We start from the raw sequence: 27824 nt of genomic DNA on the forward strand, positions 1-27824 counted from the left end.
CTCCTCACTTCACTGTAGAACTGAATGCGCCGTCGTCTCGGGATCTTGCCTTCTGCTCCTGCTGACTCTGTCTCCTTGGTTGCAGGAGTTCTACAGTTGATGTGACAGCAGGAGGAGTTGGCCCCAGTCGTTGCAAAGTACACAGATGAAATGATGCAGTAATCTGTACCAGATTGGAAGTTAAAGAAAGTAAAGACCATTCCAAGTACACATGTGTGTATTTAAGGATCCTCCTAGCAGTTGAAGAACGGGAATAAAGCAAATCCAAGGTGTGTTGTAAATCCAATAAAGGTGAATGAGTTCAAATGATGAAATCCATAAAATCCCAAATGAAGTGGTACCCCTCTAGTGCCATCCATAGGTAGTCAGCACCTTGAGTAAATCGTCACTAGTGTAATTTTCCCATAGAAGAAGCTGAGTCCAATAAAGTGGAAGTAGAGTTTAATCTTCTATGGCACAGTACCGTCCAGCAGAAAGCAGTCCAGTCACTGTGGAGGAGTTCTGTTCTGTTGAGAACTCTCCCTCCAGCTGGCATGTGTCAGAAACAAAGAGACACAACATCTTAAAGGGAAAGGGGCAAGGGATAACAATATAAAGATACACCAATTTTCTTAGTATAATCTCAACCTACGGATTATGGTGCCTATTTTTCCTGCTTGCATTAGGACCCATGCCACCCAGGATACACCAATGCTTAGATTCACCAAATTATTGTCACTTTCCTTTCAGAAACAAGTCACCTGTCAACATGCAGTTTCCTCTCAGTGAGTTCGACATATCCATATCTGCAAAGGCCATCCAGAAGCAAGGCAAACCCCACTATGGTTCTTGCTCTCCAATACGCATTGCTCTCTATTTTTTTTGTAAGAAGTGACTTCTGCACAAAGTGAGGTTTAGGCAAAGCACTGAATAAAGCGCCTTCCACTTGATGCCACTGTATCCTTTAAACCATCATAAATCACAATGCTGCACCTCGTTCCTTCAAAGAGGTAGACTGGCACCATGAGTGACCCTGGGTGGCTACTAAGTGGCAAGATCTCTCCAGCAGAGAAGAAAATGGACTTGCCAAGTACTTAAAGGATTTGGTTTACTCTAGTGGTCTTATGTGAGATTCACATGGAGTGAGCCTTACTCTCTGGGATCAAGTTTAAATTACTATGAGCAAAGGATCTCACTGTGACAGAATCTCATTCAGTGGGAGTAAGACGCACAGGCAAGGTATAGGTTTTTGTTCCTTGTGAGTGAGTCCCGCTTATTTTTCAATTTTCTATTTATATCTCCTTAGGTCTAACTTTCAGTTCAAGGAGCAACTTGGTACTGAAAGACACAACAGCTATAAGTAAAAGCAGAACACTACTAAAGAGTATGAAAGCTCCGCAGAAACGTTTGGTCTTAAGAGGTTAAAAGAAAGACTGATGATTCTGTATCCTGCACAGATAGTTGAGCAGGTCATCCCCAAGTTCAGGAATATGATATTTTAAAGACACTCAATAGTCTAACATACGGAACTTGATGCAATAGCAAAAAGCTTCAAAGAAGGAACTTAATAGTTGTCTGTCTAGAACATGTTGCTTTATGGAAGGTCTTATTGATGTCCTAGAAGATCTTATGCGTTAGGTAGAGTGTCTTAAAACATATTCTCAGGATTCTCGGCAGCAAGGGGAGCCTCCTTACTTCATTAGAAGCACACGTACCATTTTCTGACTGCAAAGTTTTAAATGAGCTGCAGTTTACAGACAGCAGTCTCTGAAAGACCAAAATAGTGACTGCCTCAGAAATCTATCTGTGATATCACATACGTAGAAATGATCCTGGACTGAAAGTACTTAGGAGGAAAGTGGCGAATTTTCCCAATCAGCACAGAATATTAAAAGATGAAGATGAGATAGCATTATCCAAAGCCTTGACTGCAGGATCATTATAAAATGATGCCCAAGGAATTAACATTAAGCTGGCACAGGCTTCTCAACCAGTGTGCAGCATCAGATGGAGTCTTGTCAGCAGTGTTTGTTTTCACTAATGATCAACAATTCTCTCTTCTATTCAATTTAAGGAAGTTGTTGCTCATTTGTAACTGGATTGATGACTGAGCTCATGTAAGATTTGATTGCGCGGCTGGACAATTCTGATCCAGGGGTACAATCAGAAACGTGTCATCTACACATGGTACACAGCTGAATTCCAATGAATTTTGATGACTGGGGCCAAGTTTAACTCATGGATACGGTGTTGAATTCACTGGAGTGTGTCTCACCCTTCAGAACTGAATTTCAATAAATATCAGCATGTCTTGTTGGGAGTAAGGACGATCGTCTCACCAGCAGTATGTTTTAAACATATGAGAGTGACCTGTGCTTATTTGTAGATGGTCTTTATCAGACCAGCCTAAATCCCTTCATATTCTTTACGACTCTCACATGTGTGATTAAGAGCTTTCTACATAAACTCAATATGTGGACTATTTTATTATGAAGGATATAATAAAGGTTGTAAGATGTACTCCAACGTGCACATTATTTCAATCAAAGTTTAACCTGGTTCAGTTCTGTGTGGGCGTGCATGCCTGGTAAGCGTTCTGTCCAATTGCGCTTTGCAATATAACAGAACACAAAGGAACCAAAGTGATGATCCCATACAATCAGCACAGCCTTCTTTTTTTGAATAAATCCAATCAAATGCTATATTCTCTTTCTTCTCTTTTTCCGTTTTGTACTCAATGTTCTTTTTCACAATTTTTTTGAATTTGCTTCAATCCATTTTTTTCATTCATCTGATATGCAAAGAGGTTCTTAACAAAAACAGGAGAGGTGGTTGCCAAATGTCACGTTTTCTTTATTGAAAAGCCCAATGGCATTTCGGGATTGCTCCCTTCGTCAGGGGCGTCTAAAAGACAAACGAATTCATATGCATAACCAACAATGTCACTGTTGGCATTCCAAACAAACAACAAGCTTTATAGAGCAGCCTGAAATCATTGCCCGCAATGCACAGCAAATCAATCACCGTCTGTATTTTGGAAAAAGCAAAAAATGAGATGTCATTTCAATGTATATTTATCATTACCTCCTCGTAAGTCTTCCTCGCCACATGATTTACATAGTGAGCTTTAGCTCCACAACAGAACCCTCCAAAGCAAAAAGAAACCACCTCCCACCCCCTCCCAATATGGCCGACCAGTCCCACCTGACCTCTATAAGAGGCGGGCCGGCCCAACCAATCAGCCTGTTTTTTTTGTTCTGCACGATTCTCTCCAGAGAGCTGTTCAGGTAAGATGGGCCGGCGTGAGCTGGCCCTTGGGGTTGAAGGTGGAGGACCTGCTCTAGCGGTCTCGAGTGCCTTATGCCTACAAATCCCCCCCCCTCTTCCTTCCCCCGGTCCTATGGGTCCGGTTAGGTGCTGCTCTAGCGTGCCAAGGGTCTACAGGGGGGGGGGGGCGGCCGGGGGTGTGGGGTGGCTGTACATTCCCGTGGCTCCCCCGGTCGTTACTGTGGGGCCCTAGCCATTAAGTGGGCGTTTGGGCCCTGCGCAGTCTCCTGCATGTGGTTGCATGCGGGTGGTTGTATCACCCCTCTGAGGGTGTTTCTTGTATTCCTGACTAGTCATGTGCTGTTGGCCATGGTCACTACCGGTTCCACTGCGATGACTCTAAGCCTAGGAGGTCCGCTGTAGCCGGGGACCCAGGTTCGAGTCCGGTGTGGGACTCGGGGTGCTTTGTCAGGAGTTTTGCGCCGAGTCTGTCAGAACCTCGGGCCTGGCTTGGGATGGAAATGCACTCGGCTAAATGGCCGCGGGTTGTGTATGCATGCATCTGACTGCCCCAAGACACACTTCTAATGAGTATGTTCTCTTTCTGTTCCGGTTGGCCGCCATTCCCACTGAGAGGGTGGGGAGGGGCGCGGACTCGGGTCGGAAGAGGGCGCTGTTGCTCTGCCTACGTTTTCGGCTTCTCCCGGTGCAGCTGTTAGCGCACGAGGGGGTTGAGTCGGGCCTGTGCGCAGGTGCACTGTTGTGTACGACCGGCGGCGCTTCTACAGCGGCCGACAGGCTGGCAGAGTGGTCTGGGGCGACAGGCGCGTGCGAGCTTGACCTTCAAGGGTCGGGGGCACACATGCCGGGGTTCGACTCCGGCTTCGGGCAGGAGCTTTCCGTGCTTCGTGTTCAGGACGGCTCGATGTTCCCCACTCGGGGCGGTCCTACCTTTTGGGTCGGCGGGTCCTCGGGGCTCTGAGGTCCGGGTCCGGGGGCTCCCCCGGCAGCTCGGTTTTTCGCGGCGCTGTGCGCTGCCGCCTCCCTTCATTTTGGCCCCTACGGGTCGCGGCGGTTTGCCGCGCTAGGGTTGGCTGCGTGCTCCTCCCACCTCCCGCCTCTCGAGGGCGGGGTTTGGTTGCCGCCAGGTGCGGCCACTGTGGTTCTTCGTGCATCAATGTTGCCACTGCCCCATGTCCCAGTTACGTCATAGCTGATGACTCTGTTGTGCACGCGAGTGGCAGAACGGGAGGTCTTCGCCGCGCATCGCATTTATCAGTCCCAGGGCACTGCTTTTTGTATGTCGACCCTGTGGGTCTTGACGGTGGTAGGCATCTCAAGGTGCTTTCTGGCTTCGGCATGTGTCCTGACGTTGGCTACTGGCCAGGCTTACAGTGCGGCGCTGGCGCGCTCTATGGAGGCGCGTTGCATCCTGGGGTCAGGTCCCTTGTGTCTGGGTTCGGTTTCTGGCGCCCTGTGTACTTCGGAGCTATGGCTCATTGGTGGGTCTTGGTCCTTGGGTGCGGTCAGCCCTCACAGGCGGGGTTCGGATCCCGCCTATACTGTAGGGGTGTCCCAGGGTGGACATTTTCACAGAGTTTTTGGTGTCAACCCGGTAATTCCGGGCTGTGTGCGTACGACACGTTGGGGAGGGGTTGTGTACTCTTCCCTCTACGGGCGACCGTAGGGCCTGTGATTTGGTCTCGTTTTTTCACTGGGCCGTCTGGTTGCGCCGGGCTCGAGTGTTTCACTCGTGGTTCCCTTTTCTGCTGCGAGGCTATTCAGGCCCTGGCAGTGGACTGGCCCAGGCCCTGGGTTCGTTTCCCTGCCTCGGCGCTTGGGTTCGATATCCCTGGGTACTGTTTATTTCCTCTGGGATTTGGAGGACGCTCCGCGTCGGCCCCACGGGGCTTCGGTTGCCTGGTCTCCTCCTTGGGGAGGGAGGCTGGTGGCACTGTGTAGTGCTGCGGCTACTGCAGGGGCTGGGGTTGGTCCTCAGGGTCACAGGTTCGTATACCGACTGGTCCACTCAGCCTTTCATCCATCTGTGGTCGAGGAATGTTGTTCCTTTGAGTTGGGTAACAACGACCATCTGTTAATCCGCGCCGGGATACCCGTAGTGGTGTAGGGCACTTCCCGAAGACATAGGTTGTGTTTGGGTACAGCGGCTTTCGTACTGCAGCCTTGTCCCCTTGAAGGGGTATTGTGCGCGATTTTTGTATCGTGTTGCGCTTCGGTGAAGGTCAGGCCCGAGTTTCGGCGGTTACCAGTCTCGTGCTGGTTCTGCCGCTCCCTTTTTCGCCCCTAGATACGGCCTTGCGGCCCTCTCCCTCCAGGGGGTCCCCTGGGGGGGGGGGTGGGCAGGGCGGTTGCCTACGTTACATCCCGTCCTGGGTCGTGGCTGTCCCGGGTCGGGGGCACGTCGGGCTTGCTGTCCGGGCTGGCTGGTCTGGCAGATGTTCCGCGGGGTCCCACCGTCTCGGCGGGTTGGGGTCCCGGCTCCTTCCCGTGTCTCGCCTGTGAAAGCCTGCGAGTGGGGGTTCCCGCGCGCGGTTGCGGGTACTGCCGTTGGGCTGGCGTTCTGGCCCGAGGGGGGGGGGAGCTGTGCTCCTGGCCCGCCTGGTGGATCTTCTTCGCCGGGTGTGGGTCTTGGGGGTTCCCTGTCTGGACGTGTGCTTCCTCACGGCCCCGTTTTTGTCCCCCCTCCCATGGGACTGAGGCTTCACAGCTGGCGGTGTCTCTCATCCGTCGGCTTCCTGGCCTATGTCCGGCGGTCCCTTCGGTCCTCGTCTCGGGATTGTCCCCGGGTCGTTTGGGTTCTCCGGCGGCCGCTCAGCTCCTCGTGCTTCGGGGGTTGCTGGATGTCTTCCTGGCGGCCGTCTTTTTGCTGTGCTCGCTTCAGCAGCACTTTTACTAATCTTGGTTGAGGTGACTGGCTTGGCCCCGGCACGGTTTCGGGTGGCATTCCCATTGCCGGTGCCTAGGTCCCCGGGTGTTGCTCGAGTTGGGCGCCCTGGTGGGGGTGTCGCCGGTCCTGGCCCTTCGGGCTGTCTTCCCCCGAGGTCCGACGGGGTCGGGTCTGGCCTTCGTTACATGGTCTCGCCCTACCCCGGTGGTGTTTCGACGCCTAGGGCCTCGGCTCGGTCTGCCGCCGAGGTCTCTGTTCACGTAGGGGGGCTCGGCCCTCCGGCCCGGGTTCTGCTCCTCCCTCCGGGTCCTTATTACCTGTTTTTCGCGTGGCCTTTCGGCCTGCTGGGCGTATCTCCCCCGTGCCCTCTGGGATCGCGGTTCCTCGAACTGGAGGCGCTTGGGCAGGGCCGGGGCGCTCATGGGCGCTCGGCTCGGCGACGCATGGCCTTGTTTTGGGTCATTGCGGTGGTGTGGTGCCTGGCACCCGCGCGTGGTTGCCACGCTGGTCGTGGTGCGTTCCTGCCTTTGATTCCCGGCGGGGTCTACCGCCCCGGGTTCCTTCTCCTTTGGCCGAGCTGGCGATTCGAGCCTCCGGGCCGATCCCGGATCCTCCCGTGGGGCGGTTGGACCCCCCGCTCTCGGCGTCGGTGTTGAGCCGGCTCTTGTCGGCTGGCCTGCCTCCTTGTGCAGGCCTGGTCCTGGAGCGGAGGACGCTGCTTCCTCGGGGGTTGTGGCTTTGCTGCTGGATTCCCGCTGGTAGTCCAGTGCTCGCTTCGGCAGCACGTATTCACACGGCCCCTGCGCTAGGAGGACACGCGGAGTCGTAGAGCGTTCCATGTTGGTGGTGAAGTGTGACTCAGGGGGCGGCAGTCCCGGTGGCTGAGTTGGGTCCTGGACCAGGGTTCTGTTCCCCGCCTCGGTGGGTCTTAGGCCTGCATACTTCCATGGACTCGGGAATCTCCTTCCGGTACCTTCTCGTCTCACTGGTTCACACTCTGCATCTCGGGGCTGAGGCTTGCTTGGTCTTCACTAGGGCCCCTTGCGGCGGGATGCCTGGCTCTCACCTGGTATCCTGCTGGGGTTATCTCGCAGGGGAATCCCAGGTCGGGTTCCCATGGCACGCTCCTTGATGCCTTTGGGTGATTCGTGCGCTATGCACATCGCAATGCACTGGCATTCTCCCTCTCTCGTTCTACGAGCTCTTCGGGGTCCGCCCTTTTGGGCCCCGGCCCTTGGTGGCTCTGCGGTTCCTCGCCTGTCCGGGGGTTTTCCCAGGTGGCGAGGGTGTCTGCTGGGCGGATGGGCGTGCGGGGGTCGTTCCTCCGCTCCCCGCCCTTCTTGCGGGTTTGCCGGACGGGGTTGTTCCTCCGGCATGTCCCCCGTGTCCTTCCCGGGGTCCCTTCCCTGGGGCCTCGGACTCAGGTGGTTTCCTTGCCGCTGTTTTCCGACCAACGTGGTGCCTCCCTGGTCCGGGCGGGTGTTCGGCGTGCTGTTCTGGCTTCTCTTTGCCGCACGTTTTTGTCCTTTCCCGGTGGGAGGTCCTGTGTTATGCCCTTTGGGCCCGGTTCGTTTGGGCCGCTAGCCCTCGTTCCTCCTTGGTTCGCGGGCTTACACAGGCTGGCATCCTTCCCTACGCTTCGCTGGGTTCGGTGGATCCGGCGGGGACCCGGGGTCGGTCCGCGACTGTTCCCTGGGCCCCCTTAGTAGGTGTCTCCTCGGTGGAGTTTTGTCTGAGGTCGGCGGGGTCTTCACCCGCCTGGTACGTGGGTCTCTAGCGGTCCCGGGGGGGACTTCGCTGGAGCCTTTTCTGAGTGCTGGAGCTGCGGCTCCGGGTTGGCCTCCTTTTCCTGGAGGTCTTGATTTCAGGTTCCCTGTGGTTCCTGTTTTCTTTTCAATTGGTTTTACATCAACCTTGGGTTGGTTTCTCTGCATCACCGTGTGGTGTTGTTGTTCTGGTGGTCAATGAAGCCTTGTTGGCTTGGGTATTGGCTCACTATGTAAATCATGTGGCGAGGAAGACTTACGAGGAGGTAATGCCCCGGTTACTTACCGGTAATCTTCATTACTCCGAGTATAGTCTTCCTCGCCACATGAGTTCCCTCCCCCCCTCCCTGTCTGGCTATCGGCTTCATTGTTTGCTTGGTAGATCAGGCTGATTGGTTGGGCCGGCCCGCCTCTTATAGAGGTCAGGTGGGACTGGTCGGCCATATTGGGAGGGGGTGGGAGGTGGTTTCTTTTTGCTTTGGAGGGTTCTGTTGTGGAGCTAAAGCTCACTATGTAAATCATGTGGCGAGGAAGACTATACTCGGAGTAATGAAGATTACCGGTAAGTAACCGGGGCATTTATGAACCATCAGCAATAGTAACCTTGCTTCAATAACCAGAAATCCCACATAGTTATCCACTAAACTGTGTCTTTTGCTGTTAAACTCACAAGCATCATCAAAGCATGCGAAATGCTTCTGCCATCTCTTTAACCCAACTAAACTTGTAAACAGTTTACCGTGACATGCGCTAATATTACATCAGTTTGTGATGCCATCTGATTTGTCGATCCGCCCGTTATTTTTAAAAACTCGTATGGAAGCATCAGCTCATCATGTTCATGTTTCATACAATGCCTCTGCACACACCTCCTTAACCATTGTCACAGAATAAACTGCTACATGCAGCTCGACCTTATATTGCGCCGGCGCCGCCCCAACTTGTTCCAGGTCATTCCTCTCAAACAGGTGCACGAAAAAAACTCCGCTCTGTGACTGACTGCAAAATGTTCCGGGCCCACCCTCAATTACACCACTTCTCGAGGCTAACTACATTACCCGTAATCCCTCATCGCAAAACTCACAAAATATTATTCTCTACTTCTCAATCCAACTTACTTATTTGTAGATGGTCTTTATCGGACCAGCTTAAATCCCTTCATATTCTTTAAGATTCTCACATGTGTGATTAGGATCTTTCTACATAAACTCAATATGTAGACTATTTTATTATACCATTGACATTCATCTGACATTCTGTAATATACTCAGAGATGTCATACATATCAGAGGAAGTATTTTTTTTTATTATGTAGAGTTTCATATAGCCCGAACTAAACCAGAGAAATCGGGTATCAGAGCGCTTTACATGAGCACCAGTTTCAAAACAGATGCACATATTCATTTTTTTAGGCACATGGAGATTAAGTGATTTGCCCAGAATCACAGGATGTTGAGCGCTGTTGCGGAGAATCAAACTCGGTTCCCCAGCTTCGAGGTCGACTGCTCTAGTCGTTAAGCTACTTCCTTTCCCCAAAGTATGGTGTAGTGGCTAAGATACAGACTGCTGGCCCAGTAGACCATGGTCCTAATAGCATCTTCTCAAGTGGCCAAAAATTGTAGCATCATATCCAAATCACTTTATCCCTGTATTGCACCAGTTGCTTCTTCTTGTAAAACTGAGCATTCCTTGAGGCCCATTCTCAATGTGCCTATACAAGCATTGGTTGTCACGCTGTGTTTAGTGGCTTCCTCTCCTAGCCAAGATTGGTACAGGTGAGTACAGTTCTGGGGAGCATGCTGCAGGGTCTGCACTATGGGCAGATCACAGTGATGAGGACAGGACTGAGACAAGACTATGTGGTCCGTGGGCAAAATCCTATGTGCTCACTGGGAATTATGAGGCTGCCTGAATCGCTGGGAAAACTTCACCTTGCAACATCCGATTGTTGGCTTGAAAGACCTGCAGAAAAAATGGCTTCTGGTCAAATTGTAGAACAGTGGTGACTACAAGGTAGAGGTGTGTAAGAAACTGGGTTATTGGCTTAGGGGTGTGGAAGTCCCACTCAGGCAACAACCACAATTCCTTTCAGGGTGAATCACAAAAAGTCCCGAATTAATCTGTACTTCACCATCTGGTAGCTTGGCACAAAGTAGTCAGGTTTAACATAGAATTCGTGTGTAAAGAATTTATGGAGAACACACAGTAATAAAGTGAAAACAAAATACAAGAAAAATTTGAAACCCATTTTGAAAAAAAGAGAACATAAAAAAAAATACAATGATACCAAAACGAAAAAAATGTCATTCAAATGTAGCTTTCTCGAGTCTGGTGCAAAGAGTTCCATACACATGGGAGGAGGATGAATATCATACACAGTGATTGCTGTAGCACAAATATATTGGTTGTCCTGGAAGGTCGACACTATAAAGCAAAACCAGTCAGATGTTGAGGATGGTCATTACTGTAGCTTTGCATTGGTAAGCATCGTGTGCCATCGCTGCTCTAGTGGGAAGTGTGGGACACACGCTGTAGGTCGTCGCTAGCAACTGCTGTTGACACAAAGTGTAGGTCTCACTGGAGCTTTGTGTTGCCGTTCATCACACGAAGCAGGGTCTTGGCGTTATTGGGCCCGTTTGTGGTCACAGGGAGTTCAAACTTCAGGATTGTCTCCTCTTTCAGAGGAGTACTCTCTGATGCCATCCAAGTGTCCAGTACCTGGGAGGCACCTTTCGGGGAGCGGGGACTTACTCCAGCATAGGCCAGCAGGGCTCAGGCTGGTTCAATTACAGGTCCAGGCAGGTCCAGTTCCAGAGGTCAGCTGAGCAGGTCCAGTTACAGAGGTCAGCTGGGCAACTGCCCAGAGGGAGGCCTCTGAAGCTTGTTGTGTGCCTGTAGCTTATATAGGAGGTCAGCCTACTGAACCTTGCAATCACTTTGGTTAGCCTAGGATGAAGGCAAGCATGCCCAGTCTTCCTTCTCAAACAACAATGCGGTCACTCAAGCAACAGGGCAGTCCTCTGGCAGTAAGACAGTCCCTCTTCTGTAACTTCCAGCGGTACTGCAGTGCTCTGATGAGTGCCTCTGGAGGTCCAACATTTAAACATGGTGTCAGCCTTTGTGTGGCTGTGCTCCCATCTACATATCTGTTTCAGAATTTTTTTTCCCATGTCAAAGCTCCAAAGTGTCTGGGGGTGACAACAGGATGGGCAGGGCTGCTGTCATGTTTCTTTGTGTGTGCAGCAGGCAAAGGGGCATATTATCAAGGGGGTTTATCTCCGCTTTTTTGGCTTTAAAAGCCAAGAAAGCGGAGATAAAATTATCTCCCTATTACCAAGCTGTCACTAACACCAGTTAGTGACAGCTAAAAGGAGATAGCGACCATCTTGGGCCCCGCTTTGCATGTCAGTGATATTTATCACTAATGACATGCAAAGTGGGCGTGCCAAGATGTTAGAGACTGAAAACAGTCCCTAACATCGCTATCTCCTATTACCAACTTTTGGAGATATTCGCGCTAAGCGCGAATATCTCCAAAAGCTAACACCTGCCCTGAGCAGTTCTTAGCCATGTTATCCAATGGGAGGTGGATAACATGGCTAAGAGCATTTGCTCGATAATGCATGAATATCGCTGACTTTTCAGCGATATTCATGCATTGCGGCCGTTTTTTATCGCATTTGCGATAAACCTTGCTAATAGCAAGGTTTATCTGCGATAAAAATCGCCGATGTGCGGCGATAATTTTTGTCTCTAAACAAGTTAGAGACAAAAATTATCGCTAGTTGTTGGTAATATGGCCCAAAGCCCTTTGAAGTGTAAGTGGGTGTGAGAACAGCCCTTCCCGACTCATCCTGCCAGGATGGCACATCCTGTCTACGCTTAAGCCCCCTTTGTACTACTGTCTGAAAGCAATACACAAATGCCAACAGCACAGCTATTTACAGTCATGTGACCCAGGACACTGGCAGGAGACATAGATGGCTGAGACACAAAAATGCCAACTTTCTAAAAAGCATGCCTTTTCAGAATTGTAACTTAAAATTAGGCTCTGACCATTAAAGAGGATTTAAATGACAACTAATTTGAGTGAAACAGCATATCTCTACCTGCTCCCAATCCAAAGTTAGAACTTTTGAAATATAATGAGGTAACCCAGTGTTAGTCAATGGGAGAGATAGGCCTTATAACAGTGACACGTAAACCTAAGTACACACGTCCTACTTTTTTTTTAACGCTTTAATTTTCATTTTCATTTTTCAAAACCAGAACAGATTATAGCATTGACAATCCCTGCATATATATGGCACAAAAGAATGAGAACAGAACACTGCACATTATAGATCAAGGTTGAATATATGAAGCCTATACAAAAACATCACAGGGCACAGTTCGAATGAACCATCTTCTCCCCCTTAGGCTATCCCACATCAAAAGCAGAAATAATCCTATGTCCGACATCAGTCTTAGGCACAACCACAGCACACACACATTCCCCCTCCAACACTCTTGCTACAGCTGTCAAGGACACTTAAGCTACCCCCATGGGCCCACACAACCTTCCAAAACACAAATATTGTGCCACCCTCTACTCTGATGCCAGCCCTTTGGAGGAACCCACCGCCATATCCAGTGCCACACAAGCCAAGTGTGCCTGATATGGCCTCCAGAGGTTGTGTGGTCTGCTCCTAAGCGGCAACAGGTCACTATAGACATCTGACATAGTATTGCAGTACATCATGTTAACATGCCACTCCTTTGCCATGAGGAGGGACTTCTTCGCCCAGCAAATAGCAGTCCTACGCCTTGTCAGCAGAAGGCCAAGTGCAACCAACCTCTTATTAGCCTTCGAAATCACTTTATCATAACCCATTAAAGCCAGCAGGGGTGTAGACTCAACATGCCCCCCATTATCTCATGAAGGGACTGAAATACATTATCCCATAACTGCTTTACACCTGGACAGTACCACATCACATGTGTGAAGTCCGCCTCAGCAGCAGTGCACCTATGACAGCAAGGGCTGTCATGGTAACCATAGCGGAACATGCCTACAGGGGTGTAGTACCCCCTGCTGACATATTTGAAGTGAATCAGCCTATGGTGGCTGTTTAGTGACTCCATCTTGATAACAGGAAAACAGTAAGTCTACTGTTTGTCGCTGTTTTCCAACTCAACGGCCTGTTGCCATTCTTGCCTTGGTGATACCATCTCTGAGCAACACCTTTGTCACAGGATGCAGCAGGCATCACTTTGCATATATGTTGAAGTGAGCATGCAGGAGGTCCTGCCAAATCACAGCCCAGCCGCTCACAAATGGTATGGTGCGCATGGAAGTAATAAAGCATTTCCAGTGCTGTATGGTGGACCCTGGTGGCCACACCTGGTCCCAGATGCATAATACCCCATTTGAAAAAAGATCCTCCATTCCTTGCTAGTTCAAGCATTGCAACAGGTGCACCACACCCTCTCCCGCCCCGTAGGAAACCACAAACACAAGGCTATCAGCAGCAGAGGCATATAAAGGAAGGATTGACCCTGCAGTTCCGACAACCGCTTCCAGGAGTACACAGTATCAGATATACAAAATCACATGTCTTACTTTTTAAAGGCAATGCACCCTGTCCTATCAGCATTTCGGGTCTACCATAGGGGTGACCTATTATTATTTGAAAGGAAGGTTACAGACTGTTAAAGAGTATTTTGAGAGGTCAGATTTGCAATGTAAAGCTACCACAGGTAGGTTACTTGTGTGCAGCTACCGGGCTAAACACAACTGTAGTCTCTCATGTGCAGCCTGCACACATGTTCACAGGCATGTGCACATATGTTCACATGTAACCAGGCCAGTGACCCTTACCCTAGCTGCCTCAACGCAGCCTCATCTTAGAAGATAGATATTGGCGGAAGTGAGACTCAGGCACTGAGACTCATCCATCATAAATGTGTATTCCGAAAACAACACATATTTCAAATGGTCTCTGCATATCACCACAGTACTGCAGGCTGGCAATGACCTGTTAAATAATGCAGTCATGCCGAGGAAGAAAAAAGACATACTCTTACATTGAAAGTTGATGGATACACATGTTATCTCACTACTAAAAGACCTTGAGTCAGATGTACTAAGCATTTTTCTGCTCGCAAACAGCCCGATGTGCAGAATCAAGCCGTTTGCAACCGGAAAAATGCATGTTGGTTTATATCATTCCCAAATTGCGATTCAGTAACATGTCACTGAATCACAATTTGGGATAGGGGATACATACCTCTTTGGTATTAGGAAGGGACATGTTTAGGGGGTACCTTCCTAATAACGCATCGCAGCAGTATGTGAGAATGTTTAGTGACGAAATTGTGGTCGCTACACATTAGCATCTTGCCAGCTACTTCAAGTAGGTGATAACTCATTCGCAAATGGAAAAGGGTTCCCAAGGGACCCTTTCCCGTTTGTGAATGTGGGCGCCAACATTTTTTAAGAGCATGCCGTGGTCTCACTGGCCATTGCCTAATCTTAAAAAAAAAATTAAACAAATAATTTCTCTTTTTTAAACAGAACCTGAAAATGGACTTCATAAAAAAAAATTATCACTTTATTTACAACCAATTACAGACATGGTGGTCTGCTGACCCCATCAGGCCACCATCCCTGTGATTTTAGGGATTCCTAATGGGTTGTAGATTGCGACCCACCTCATGAATATTCATAAGGTAGGTCGATTTATGTGTTTTGTACATTAGGAATAGAGATTACCTAATTGTGATTAACTGAGACTAGCATTTAGGTAATCTCTTTTCCCATTTGGCCCAAAGTTCTTTGAAGCTGCATAAGTTCTCACCAGCAGATAAGTACTAGGTTACTTCATACTTGCATCACGTGTTTGCCTTGACTGAGGAAGGGGGCGCGTATCCTACCCTCATTGCAGCAAGACTAATGATGGTTTACAGTCAGAGATCAGCCCTAACACTTGAACTTGAAATGAACCTCATAAGAATGAATTGCCATATCAAAAGAATTGCAAAAAGGAAGGATTATTTTTATTTGACCCAATCCACATGTCCTCAGTTAGGTTATTGAGGCACAAACATCCTGATACGTCCGGGAAGAGTAAAACTCCTGGTTATTACGTAAAATCGAATCATTGGTTCATTGACTGAAACGTATGGACATACCACTAGTATGAGAACAGGGGACAGGCATTTAAGTTAATCAATAGTTAGAAATAGGAAAACATCAGATATCCTTACCTGTACAGGCATTGCCCAAAGATTTGGGCAGAGGAAGAAGAACCACATCAACTGATTTGTGTCTATGGCAACCAAGTTACAGATCTGACCAGCAGTCATTTCTCCCATTGACATGTTGGAGGTTGATAGTAGCATTATCTTATTGTAGATTTTTGTCTGGAAAATAACCAACATTCATGAAATGCTCCGTTTTCAGAAAGACAAATCACACCAGTCTTGGCTGATAATAAAATTAATCCTTGTATATAGTGGTGTGGTCTATAGATACATGAGAACAGATTCCATTAAAAACATTGATGGGCATTACGTCAAATCATGTGCAGTAAATTTGCAAATACCAAGTTTTGGGGGCGAGGGATGGGAGTATTTTTTTACCTGTCATTCTACAGGATGGCAGGTGGAATCCTTAAAGCATTGGCCCACTTTCACCCTTATATTTTTTTATATTGTTATGGGTGGGCAGCGTTTTGACACTCAAACCTTCCACTACCAACATATTGCATCTCTTCAGCAATTAAAAAAAACATTTTTATTTTTTTTACTGATGAGCTATGACAATTTTTGTATCGGAATTCAATTAGTGAAATACAGATATTTTTTAAAACATATTGTTTAATTTTAATAGGCTTCTTACCAAAAAACACTCTGTTAACAGTCATTTGGTGTCCCTGGCCAGCTACTCAAATGTTATGCTATAAGCCCTGCTATCCGAGGAGATCACCTCAAGAATAAATGTTCCTACTGTTCTGGGAACCATTTTTAAGTGCCCCTTCTCATGCTCTCTATATGATGCCAAGGTAGTTGTGTCACACTTAATGCTTTAGACAGAAATCTAAATTGCTTTAGTCGGTGATCGTAAACATCCTTAAAAAAAGCATACTATAAAAGATATTGTAGTGACAAAGTACAGCTAAGAGGGTTGCTAAAAACAATAGTACCTTTGCGAAAAAAGTGTGTGAGTGTTGGTTACTTTCAGTATGAGCAATGCTTAGTTTGTTCAGAAAATAAGTGGCGATCTTCTAATGTTTCTTAAGAGGCTGATTGGAGAGTAGGGTGTTGGCAAAGGACTTAGGCTTACTTTCTTAACTTATGATTTACACAAAGGATCTAGGATATAGAACCACACTTATTTAGCTGCTGGGAAATATAACCACATTTGGTGCGTGGACCAAAGAGAAACAGACCCTTTTAGTTCCCTTTGTTGTAAAAAAACATTCCACAACAGACAATTACAAAAATATTTTGGTCCGCACACACAACAAACAGTCCGTTAATTCAATGATAATTCACACAGATGTATGTTCCCTCAATCTTTATTTTCTTATTATTATTCTCAGTAGACAACGCGTTTCATCCTTTTGAAGAACTTCTTCAGTGCTCCTTAATCCATGTATCTGTCCCACTGAGTATCCTTTCTTCTTAACAACAGGAAATGAAACCAAATCCCTCTTCTGTATCACTATGTAAGTGCATTCCTATGTTTGTAGACGTATTTCTTTAGGCTCCCTATTAAGATGTCGCTCAAAGTAGATATGTCACGGTCTTCATAAAATGCAAAGAAAAACCTTAGATTAGTCAATCTCGAGTTGTCCTCAGCCTAAAAAGCTCCGCAGTGTAGGAGGGACCCAGAGAAAGGGATCTACCCCAGAGACTGTCAGGGAGAAGCTGATTTGATTTGGGTGAGTATGTACTCCAAATCCTTTGTTTTCGATGAGTCAAGGCAGCTGGTTGGACAGACAGAGTTGGCTCTTAGGAAATGAACATTGTAATCCAGGCGGTGGTCAGAACTCCCTGTAAAGCTCTGTGGCTTCTGCTTTTGCCCGACCCCCATCTCAGCAATCGGAGAAAAGCACAATGCATGCATCATAATCCGGAGGTCAGACTGACCAATTCCGAGTCCGCAGCAGTCCAACTGGCTCCGACAGGACCATGGAAGCAGGTATAACCCTGCATCATAATGTGGCCAATAGTAAAGTCTAAACCATTCATGTTATAACCTAAAGAAGGCCAGGTGCTGGGACAGATCGGATCAATAACAATATCATGCACTACTAAAGAAGTGCTCTTCAATTTCTCTAACACATCAATATTTCAAAGCTTCAGAGGGACAGCACTTAACTTGGAGTCGATTAGTTCACTTTACCTGGAGAACCTCGAATAAGACCACAGGAATTATTGGGGACCTATGGGTTAATATGTTGTCTTCTAGTGTGACAGCCCTTTTTGGCAAATGATTCTATGGATCAGCAGGGGAGTGGGAAGCTCTATTCTCTCAACATCTGAGAGACATTAAAGTCTTCCCAGATAGGAGTTGCACTACATAGGGCTGCCAATGTATGGTTGTTGGGACGGAAAAGTCCTCTGCCTGGGTAAAGACATGTAACCCTTCACTGAGTGGCAATCTGTACTGTTGTCTGGATCCCTAATGCTGAGTTTTTGTTTTAGCTACACATGGATCATTTGGGTGCACGATGACATACTCCTGTCTTACGGATTGTGGCCTTGTTGGACTGGGAGGGGTGCACAAAGTGCTACCCTCATTGTGGTGGAAGGCTACTGCCTTCACCAAGGGTAAAACAGCACAAGCACGGTGGTGGCAACATAACATGTAGTGATTAGTAGTAATCAACAGGTCCTTATTACCCTGTATCACTGGAGTTAGGCTTACAGGCTCACTCACCTTTTTGAAACATTCCACTGCTGCTGAGTGCTTACCTCACCCTTGGCCTACATCAAGGGGATGTGGAGTGCTGCACAGTCAGGAGTAATGACTCAGAGCTAGATCTATATGTGCCTTGGAAGGGTACAGTACAAGGATAGAGCAGTTCTGTGTAGTACATATGGGATTAGTGCATGTACTGAATGGATGTATGCCTGCGAGGAATATATGGCATAAAGATGCCATGCTGTGCTGTGCGTACTCAATGCAAACATGTACAGGGAGTATGTGTGCTTGCTTGAAGTACAATACAGGAAGAGTGAAGTCTTGTGCAGCGTGCACATGCTGAGTGTGTGTGCTGGCAGAGTGTGTACTTGTAAATAGGACATTCTAGTACAATACAGAACGGCTACAGTACTGAACAGTCCACACAGACTGAATGTGTGTGCTGAATGTATGGGAGGCTGAGGTGGCACAATGCATGGAGCTAACAGCACTGGACAGTGAGTGTGCTGGGAAAATACACTGAGTGCAAGTGATCTTATAATGATACATTACATGGAGGACCCTCGGTTTTATTTTGGGGTGACCACACTTGGCTGGTGAAAACTTAATGAGGAGAGGAACCCCCCAGATAGATTTGTGTATTGCTGGATTCCTCTGATCAGGGAATCATAAAGAGTAGGACTATGAGATTTTCGATGCACATATAACTCTGGCTGCCATCCAGGTGTGAACTCTGGTCGCTCCCATGAATTGCGTTGTGGGTAAATCCGCTTCAGAGTCTTGCCTGCCGTGACAGACATTTCAGGAGGAAAGAAGAAAAGGAGAAATGTAGATTTCAAAAGTAGCAAGTTAAAATTAAGTCCCACAGATTTCTTGGACCAGATGTTGGTCAAGACGCATCAGAAGGGGAGGTTGAGACCTCAAAATAAGGCATCTGTAAGCAGGCAGGCCAGCTGTGTCGGGAGGAGAAGCAATGCAAGACTACTGCCTCTGAACTAGACTGGGGATCCAGGCCTACAAGTCTCCTTGCTAGGTGCGGGGACATCACTCAGGGAAAACCAAAATTACTTGCCCTAAAGCACCAGTGTCTGCCTGCATGCCAATACGAGTGTGTCCTGTGAGGAAGAGGAGAGGGTTTGAGGGAGAGAGATCTAATATCGAGCTGTATTGTTTGGAATCCCCGTGCGAAGTGTGAGGATTCAGCTGTGCATTGATCGGGCACAGCCAGGTGCAGGATTGTTTTTGTCAACACCTGTATGCCAGGAGAGGGCTGCTGTAGAATGAACCATGCAACAAGCCCTGTGTGAGGAGGACCAAACCTGTACCACCTCGTACCACTGACCATGAATGCCAGAGGGGGCCACCATTGAAATAATTGAGTGACCAGTATGCCAGGACTCATGAATGCATAGGTGGCGACCCGGTGTGCCTGGAATGGCCTCTGTGGTGTGGGTGACTGCAACGGAGGAGTCTTGTGTTGTGTCCTGACGTACCCAGCAACCCTGTATGCTAGGAGCTGCTGCCATTGCTAACTTGTCATGGATTTTGGGCTGTTGCCCGGGACTGGAATGAGTCTATTGCCAGTAGGTCGAGTTGGCCCAACAAGACCTGCTCAGACCGGCCCCGAGAACCAAGAGGATGCCAAAGATGTCTAACCCTGGCTGGACTTCCGTAGGGTGCAGAAGTATCGAATTCTACCCCGTTAGAGAGAAATCGACTTATAGGGTCTTCATGAGCTCGAAGCTGTTCAGATCGCTGGGGAAAACACCATACCATTAAGGAGAGTGAGCCTGTGTCTGCCAGGTGCTGCTACATGTGCAACGAAGATCCCCACCTCTCCAATCAGGATTAAAACTTGTGAGCACCCACTGTCCTGGAGAATGCTTCCATGCTGCAGGAGCGAGTACGACCTGAACTGAGCCTGTGGGCCACAGGTAATTTGCTGTCAAAAGTGCTGCAGCACCATAGAAACTTTTGACTAATTCCTAAGAGTCAAAGGGGAACTCTTGAGTATGGCCTCTTACTTTACATTTATCTACACTTCCCTCCCAGAGACAGCCTTTGATTACTCGTCCACAGCTTCCCAGAAGGGGTACTTGGCCCAGTTGCTCAAGATCCACAGTAGATCGGACCCTGGGGCATCAGGAGTAAAAGGCCTCAGCAACCACAGTTGGGCCTTGGAGCCCCTGTGTGCCCCGTGGCTCTCTGAATGGGGTTCTGACACTGGTTGGCATCATTTTGGACTCAGGACAGGATCTTTTTGGCAGTTCAAGAAACAAAGTACTGCAGTAATTGTCCTATATAACTACAGTGACCCTCACAATAGTGGCTCTGAAGTCTTCTGATAGATAAAGGCGAAGTGTAGACAACAAACTGATATGGTAGATGCTGAATTGATTTTGATTGATTGATTGATTGATAGGCTTTATTTCGATATAAAAATATCATAAAAGCTTGTTCAACAATTATAAAACACAACATTTACAACAATCATTTCTTAATTACACAGAAAGGGAGAAAAGGGAGGAAAGGATTAAAACAGTTAAAACAAGAATTAAATTAACAAGGACAGCCTTCTTGCACGGATCAACCATGACCACTTTAAAAATTTTGAAACACCGCAAACAACCAAAGCGGATGTGTCAGACATTAAAATGCGTAGCGCTACTGTGTGCTGACGGGTGCCTAAAAGTCTACATAAGGGTTTCAGCCAGGGCCTCCTAGGTGCACAGTAATCCAGACATTCGAAAATAATGTGGGCTACCGACTCTACTCCAGTGGGACAATGGGAGGATTGGTGAGAGGATTTCCAACGGGCAATCAGTTCACCTACAGGTAGGGTCCCCACTCTGAACTTAAAATACAGGGCCCGGTCAAAAGGGATGGAGATCATATCTAGATATGGTTCATAAACCATCACATCTTTAATCCTCACAAAGGCTACAGTGGAATTACAATGACGTGGATCTATAGATAGTTTGGAATGTGCCCCGTGGCTCTCTGAATGGGGTTCTGACACTGGTTGGTAAAATTTTGGACTCTTTGTAGGCAGGACAGGATCTTTTTGCAGTTCAAGAAACAAAGCACTGCAGTAATTGTCCTATATAACTACAGTGACCCTCACAATAGTGGCTCTGAAGTCTTCTGATAGATAAAGGCAAAGTGTAGACAACAAACTGATATGGTAGATGCTGAATGTGGGGAGCTAGATTTATTGGATTTAAATGTCGGAGAAGTCATCAAAGATCACCCACTTAGTTTTAACCATATCAAAGAGTTCCCTGCTTCTGATGGAAATCTTTATTTTTTTTTATGATCGTTCTAATTGCAGCCAACATCAACTCAGTGTCCGTGATAATAATCAAAAGCAAACACAAAGAGATGATGGACGGAGTGCTGTAACTTTTCAAACACTCATCCCCAGTCACAGATCTGGGTTGAATCTATCATCATTCTTTGGCTCACTTTGTCACCCCAGTTCAGACATGGCTATATGAAAATCAGTCTTGACCCTGTGCCTCATGGGAACAGTCCAGCCCGAACTGCCAAGCCATGTCTTCACTGGACCGGAAACAAGGATCCTGGGACCGGTTTCGGGCTAACAGCCCTCATCAGCCAGACTAGCTTGAATCCAGTGGCAAAGTGAGCAGGGGATCCACGCCTGGGAATTCCCGTGCCAACTTAGGGCAAACAAAGCAAACACAAAGAGATGATGGACGGAGTACTGAAACATTTCAAACACTCACCCCCATTCACAGATCTGGGTTGAATCCATCATCATTCCTTAACTCACTTTGCCACCCCAGTTCAGACACAGCTATATGCAAATCAGTCTTGACCCTGTGCCTCATGGGAACAGTCCAGCCTGAACTGCTAAACCATGTCTTCTCTGGACAGGAAACACGCATCCTTGGACCGGTTTCAGGCTAACAGCCCTCTTCAGCCAGGCTAGCTTGACTCCAGTGGCAAAGTGAGCAAGGAACCCACGTCTGGGCATACCCTGCCAACTTAGGGCAAACTAAGCAAACACAAAGAGATGATGGAAGGAGTGCTGAAACTTTCCAAACACTCACCCCCATTCGCAGATCTGGGTTGAATCCATTATCATTCTTTAGCTAATGTTGCCACCCCAGCTCAGACACAGCTATATGCAAATCAGTCTTGACCCTGTGCCTCATGGGAACAGTCCAGCCTGAACTGCCAAGCCATTTCTTCCCTTGACCGGAAACAAGCCTCCTGGGACCAGTTTCGGGCTAACAGCCCTCTTCAGCCAGGCTAGCTTGAATCCAGTGGCAAAGTGAGCAAGGGACCCACGTCTGGCCATACCCTGCCAATTTAGGGCGAACAAAGCAAACACAAAGAGATGATGGACGGAGTGCTGAAACTTTTCAAACACTCACCCCCAGTTGCAGATCTGGGTTGAATCCATCATTATTCTTTAGCTCACTTTGCCACCCCAGTTCAGACACAGCTATATGCAAATCGGTCTTGACACTGTGCCTCATGGGAACAGTCCAGCCTGAACTGCCAAGCCATGTCTTCCCTGGACCAGAAACAAGCATTGTGGGACCAGTTTTGGGCTAACAGCCCTCTTCAGCCAGGCTAGTTTGACTCCAGTGGCAAAGTGAGCAAGGGACCCATGTCTGGACATACCCTGCCAAATTAGAGCAAACAAAGCAAACACAAAAAGATGATTGACAGAGTGCTAAAACTTTTCAAACACTCACCCCCAGCCACAGATCTGGGTTGAATCCATCAACATTCTTTAGCTCACTTTGCCACCCCAGTTCAGACACAGCTATATTCAATTAGTCTTCACCCTGTGCCTCATGGGAACAGTCCAGCCCGAACTGCCAAGCCACGTCTTTCCTGGACCAGAAGCAAGCATCCTGGGACCAGTTTTGGGCTAACAGCCCTCTTCAGCCAGGCTAGCTTGAATCCAGTGGCAAAATGAGCAAGGGACCCATGTCTGGGCATACCCTGCCAACTTAGGGCAAACAAAGCAAACACAAAGAGATGATGGATGGAGTGCTGAAACATTTCAAACACTCATCCCCAGTCACAGATCTGGGTTGAATCCATCATCATTCTTTAGCTCACTTTGCCACCCCAGTTCAGACACAGCTATATGCAAATCAGTCTTGACCCTGTGCCTCATGGGAACAGTCCAGCCGAACTGTCAAGCCATGTCTTACCTGGACCGGAAGCAAGCATCCTGGGACCAGTTTCGCCCTCTTCAGCCAGGCTAGCTTGAATCCAGTGGCAAAGTGAGCAAGGGACCCTTGTCTGGCCATACCCGGCCAACTTAGGGCAAACAAAGCAAACACAAAGAGATGATGGACGGAGTGCTGAAACTTTTCAAACAGTCACCCCCAGTTGCAGATCTGGGTTGAATCCATCATCATTCTTTAGCTCACTTTGCCACCCCAGTTCAGACACAGCTATATTCAAATCAGTCTTGACACTGTGCCTCATGGGAACAGTCCAGCCTGAACTGCCAAGCCATGTCTTCCCTGGAACGGAAACAAGCGTCTTGGGACCATTTTCGGGCTAACAGCCCTCTTCAACCAGGCCAGCTTGAATCCAGTGGCAAAGTGAGCAAGGGACCCACGTCTGGGCATACCCTAACAACTTAGGGCAAACAAAGCAAACACAAAGAGATAATGGATGGAGTGCTGAAACTGTTCAAACAATCACCAGCTATAGAATGATGATAGATTCAACCCAGATCTGTGACTGGGGTGAGTGTTTGAAAAGTTTCAGCACTCCGTCCATCATCTCCTTGTGTTTGAGACATTAATCAAAAGCCAGCTTTCATGCACCCAAACTTGAGTCACCTCTACTAAGATGGAAAGGGCTTGTGAACCCAACAAACTCTCCAGTCATTTAAGGTAGCTCCCAGCTGTAATTGGCATAGATATGAAAAACAATCCCCCTGTTCTTCCAATAATTAATTTAATAGCTTCAAATAGATGTTAAAAGGCAGTTCACCACTTGTGCAGATTAACTGTAACTGACCATCTGAGACAGTAGGGACAATATGGCTATTTTCTGCAGTTGGTAAAATAAGATGACATATAAACATCCACCAGAGAAGATTCAATACTAAGATGTGGCTTGAAAACAGACTGCAGGTCACACAGGACACTGGCATTCTGTAGGTATTGGTCAAGCTGCTTCACTGTTTCCTCTTTTCTTGATTTATATATGGAAAAGGGTTCCTACTGTGGGTCTAAAACTAGACAGATCAGCAGGATTCAGGGAGGAGATTTCAAGAGGGGGAGTGATTTGGCCATTTTTCAAGCAAGGTGCAGCAAATTCCTACTAAGATGAGGCATTAATAATCTCTGTAATCAAGGAGGATAATATTCATTTAAGACCATTTAGTAAGGACTTTGGAAAGAATGGCCTGGCGGTGTGTTTCTTTCTTCTAAAGCAACAAAAAAAGATGACGAATGGAATGCTGACCATTGTCAAACACTCACCCCCTGTCACAGATCTGGGCTAACTTAATCGTTTGTTTGCTCACTATTCTACCCCAGTTTGGACTCAGCAGCATTCAAATTAGTCTTGACCTGGCTCCCTATGGGAACAGCCCAGCCCAAGCCGCCAGGCCAGGTGCTCCCTGGAACGGAAATCAAGCATCCCGAGACCAGTTTCGGGGTATCATCCCTCATCAGCTAGGGTAGCTTGTGTAGCTTGAGTCCAGTGACATAACGTGCAAGGGAACCACATTCTTACTACAACCTGAATCTCAGGAGGAGTCATTTTGCCAAGGAAAAACTGAATATAATGACTTTTTTCCAATATATTTAATTAATTTTAGGACAATACAAATAGAAATAGCCACTTTAAGTGATACATCAAAAAAGCCATTGTTTTAGCAGTACAGTTGAAGCAGATGTCACTTATACAGTGTCAAAAGGCATTAGAGGCATGGCGAAGCATCATTGTAAACATGGGATAGCAGATGAAGAAGAAAACAGAAAACCAACAGACAACATAAGGCCTACTTCAGATTGTCTATCACAGATTCTTTGCTGTGTGGATGACTTTGTGTCTGCTCTCATGGGATGGACACTGTCTTGCCCCCGGACGGGAATGTAATGATGTGCAAAATGTTAGTAACTACAAGTTAGAGTCGGGGTCACTTCCAAAAGCATCTAACAAGTCATTCCAATCAGCAAGTATAGGATGTTAACAAAGGAGTGACTTAACAACATTCCTGCCTCGATGACAGATTCCAGTTTTCCAAATTCAGGAACTAAACAAGCATTTACAATGCAATGGTTTCGCCTTTGTTAAAGTTAGAGCTATTGGCATTGCTCTTGACATTATTTTTATTTATGTATTTTTTAACATAAATAAATGGCATTGTCATTTACAATGCCACTAGCTTTATCTCTCGCAAATGACACACAGAGCCCCCCCCACACACACAGCCACACAAAGCTCCCCACACACACAGCCGCACAAAGCTCCCCACACACACAGCCGCACAAAGCTCCCCACACACACAGCCACACAAAGCTCCCCACACACACAGCCACACAAAGCTCCCCACACACACAGCCACACAAACCTCCCCACACACACAGAGCCCTCCACACACACCCACATGGCACAAGCAGGCAACAGGGGCACACTGAGGCACAAGCAGGCAACAGGGGCACACGGACGCACAAGCAGGCAACAGGGGCACACTGAGGCACAAGCAGGCAACAGGGGCACACGGAGGCACAAGCAGGCAACAGGGGCACAAGCAGGCAACAGGGGCACAAGCAGGCAACAAGGGCACACGGAGGCACAAGCAGGCAACAGGGGCACACGGAGGCACAAGCAGGCAACAGGGGCGCACAAGCAGGCAACAGGGGCACGAAAACTGAGGCACAAGCAGGCGACAGGGGCACACGGAGGCACAAGCAGGCAACAGGGGCACACGGAGGCACAAGCAGGCAACAGGGGCGCACAAGCAGGCAACAGGGGCACGAAAACTGAGGCACAAACAGGCGACAGGGGCACACGGAGGCACAAGCAGGCAACAGGGGCACACGGAGGCACAAGCAGGCAACAGGGTCAGGAAAACAAGCACAAGCAGGCAAAAGGGTCACAAGCAGGAATTGTAATTTAGACGGGGCTGAAGTGGAGAACGGTCAGTAGGGAAGTAGTGTGGCTGGTGCAGTGGTACCAAGTGGTACCAATTATTCTGCAATTGACACTTGCTTTATTCCCACCTTTCTGTTTACAGACTACACTCCGAGCTACTGTAGTGGCAGTATCCTCTGAGCTCGTGTCGCAGAGCTGCCAGGTGGCGCAATGTATATTCAAGAGCACGTATGGGCCCCTATGTATAATATAGTCTCGGCGTGAAAGCAGCAAAATACAAAAAATATGTATGATTACAGCTTTACAGATGAACAGCAGTAAAGATGCATGATTAGAAATAGTGAGTTTAAACTACTAGTGTGAACTTTTTGGGTGTGTTCCTGCCTAATCAAATATATGAAGAATGCTACCTTTTTTTACTGGATCTGTACTATAAATGTATTAAAATGTGTTTTATTGGAATACAAATAGCTTAATTAAATCCCTCCTTCAGAAACAAAAAGAGTAGCTTTGGGTTCAAAAAGAAGGTTGTGTGCTAAAGGTCACACTGTGTGACAGAGCTTGGGTATAGTAGTCGTTTTACAAAGTGCACTTAAGCCGAAGCTGGTTTAGCATTTACTGTATTTTTGTAGGGACCTTGTATGTAGGAGACCTGTTTGTACCTTAGTAAATATGGGCCAAAGCTTTAACGACTCACTCATCGAAACAGTTTGCTAATCCTGCCACTATTTAATTAAATTCCAGAAAAAATATGTAATGCGTTTTTAAAGACCACTTGCTGATGGCAGCTGCGTCCTTTGCCATGGTGGTCCCCTGTTATGCTCCATAAATGGCACATGCCATCCAGGTTACTTTGGAGGGTGGCACAGGGGCACAGCGTGGCGATCTCTTTCACGCAGAGGGACGGTTTCAAGACCTCAACAAAGAGAGGCATTCGCCCCTCCATGCCCCCTGCCCCCTGCGGGGGGCGTGTCACAACTAGCAGGCCTGGCGTGCACCAAGCACATCTGTCACTTGTGAGGAAATAAATGGCTCTCCGTAAAAAATTAGCCTGGTCTTAAAACATAGCCCGAGTCCAGTGCCCCTGGTGGGCACAGGATAGAGGCAGCCTGAGAGGAGACCACAGCAGAATTAACAAGCGTGTCATGCCTTGTAGAAACCATTACAAAGGATGGTTCGATATACACTGATGCACTGTGTAACAAGTGCACTTTGCACAAAACTCAATTAAATGAATGACATTCCTATGGAATGGTTTCACATGGTCATGCTAAAGTTTTCTGCCGAGTCATCCAAAGACCTTCCTCCTTCCAGTGTCCTCCCTGACACTCCTGTCGAACTGCCAAGATTCTGCTCCCCTTACCTACCTTGCACCAAACAGAGCAGCAATCTGCAAAACCAGATCGCTCAAGGTCCCTTCTGCCTCGTGTAAGTGGTTCATTTTAACTAAGTTATTTTATTTGTATTCTGGGTCTTGTAACTGATTTTCTCATTATAAGCCCGAGAATGCAAAGAACAAGACTGGACTGGATGAAAGAGAAATAGAATGAGCATCTCAAACAAAGACCTGGAGGGTCTCACCCCTGCCCCAGTTCATCCCTGTAAAACCAGTCACCCTGAGCTCCCCTGCAGAGTGGGCCTCCACGCTGCGCATTCGCACACCAACTCTCCACACCTAAGACGTAGGCGTAGCAGCCCTCACCGAGACCAGCCACACACCTTGTTCTACCCACTCTAAGCATCCACGCACCAAATCTAAAATCCGAGAATCACTCCTGGGAAGCAATCAAATTTTGAGCACACCAAAATGACCCAGCCAAAGTTTTAACCCAGAATATACACCAGAACTGATCAAATAAGAAACTTTACAATGCAATGTTAAATC

At 47.7% G+C, this 27824-nt stretch overlaps 1 protein-coding gene across 1 annotated transcript in view; it reads right to left on the reverse strand.

Annotated features, from left to right (window-relative positions):
• The window catches only part of ABCC8 (ATP binding cassette subfamily C member 8), a 1237886-nt gene that overhangs the window by 887418 nt on the left and 322644 nt on the right, over positions 1–27824 (reverse strand). Inside the window, exon 8 of the mRNA XM_086954145.1 lies at positions 15169–15324. Within this exon, the coding sequence (XP_086810271.1) occupies positions 15169–15324 (156 nt within the window). The remainder of the gene's footprint in view (positions 1–15168; positions 15325–27824) is intronic.

This window comes from Lissotriton vulgaris, chromosome 2_1 (assembly GCF_964263255.1).
Source record: "Lissotriton vulgaris chromosome 2_1, aLisVul1.2, whole genome shotgun sequence".
Lineage (NCBI taxonomy): Eukaryota > Metazoa > Chordata > Amphibia > Caudata > Salamandridae > Lissotriton > Lissotriton vulgaris.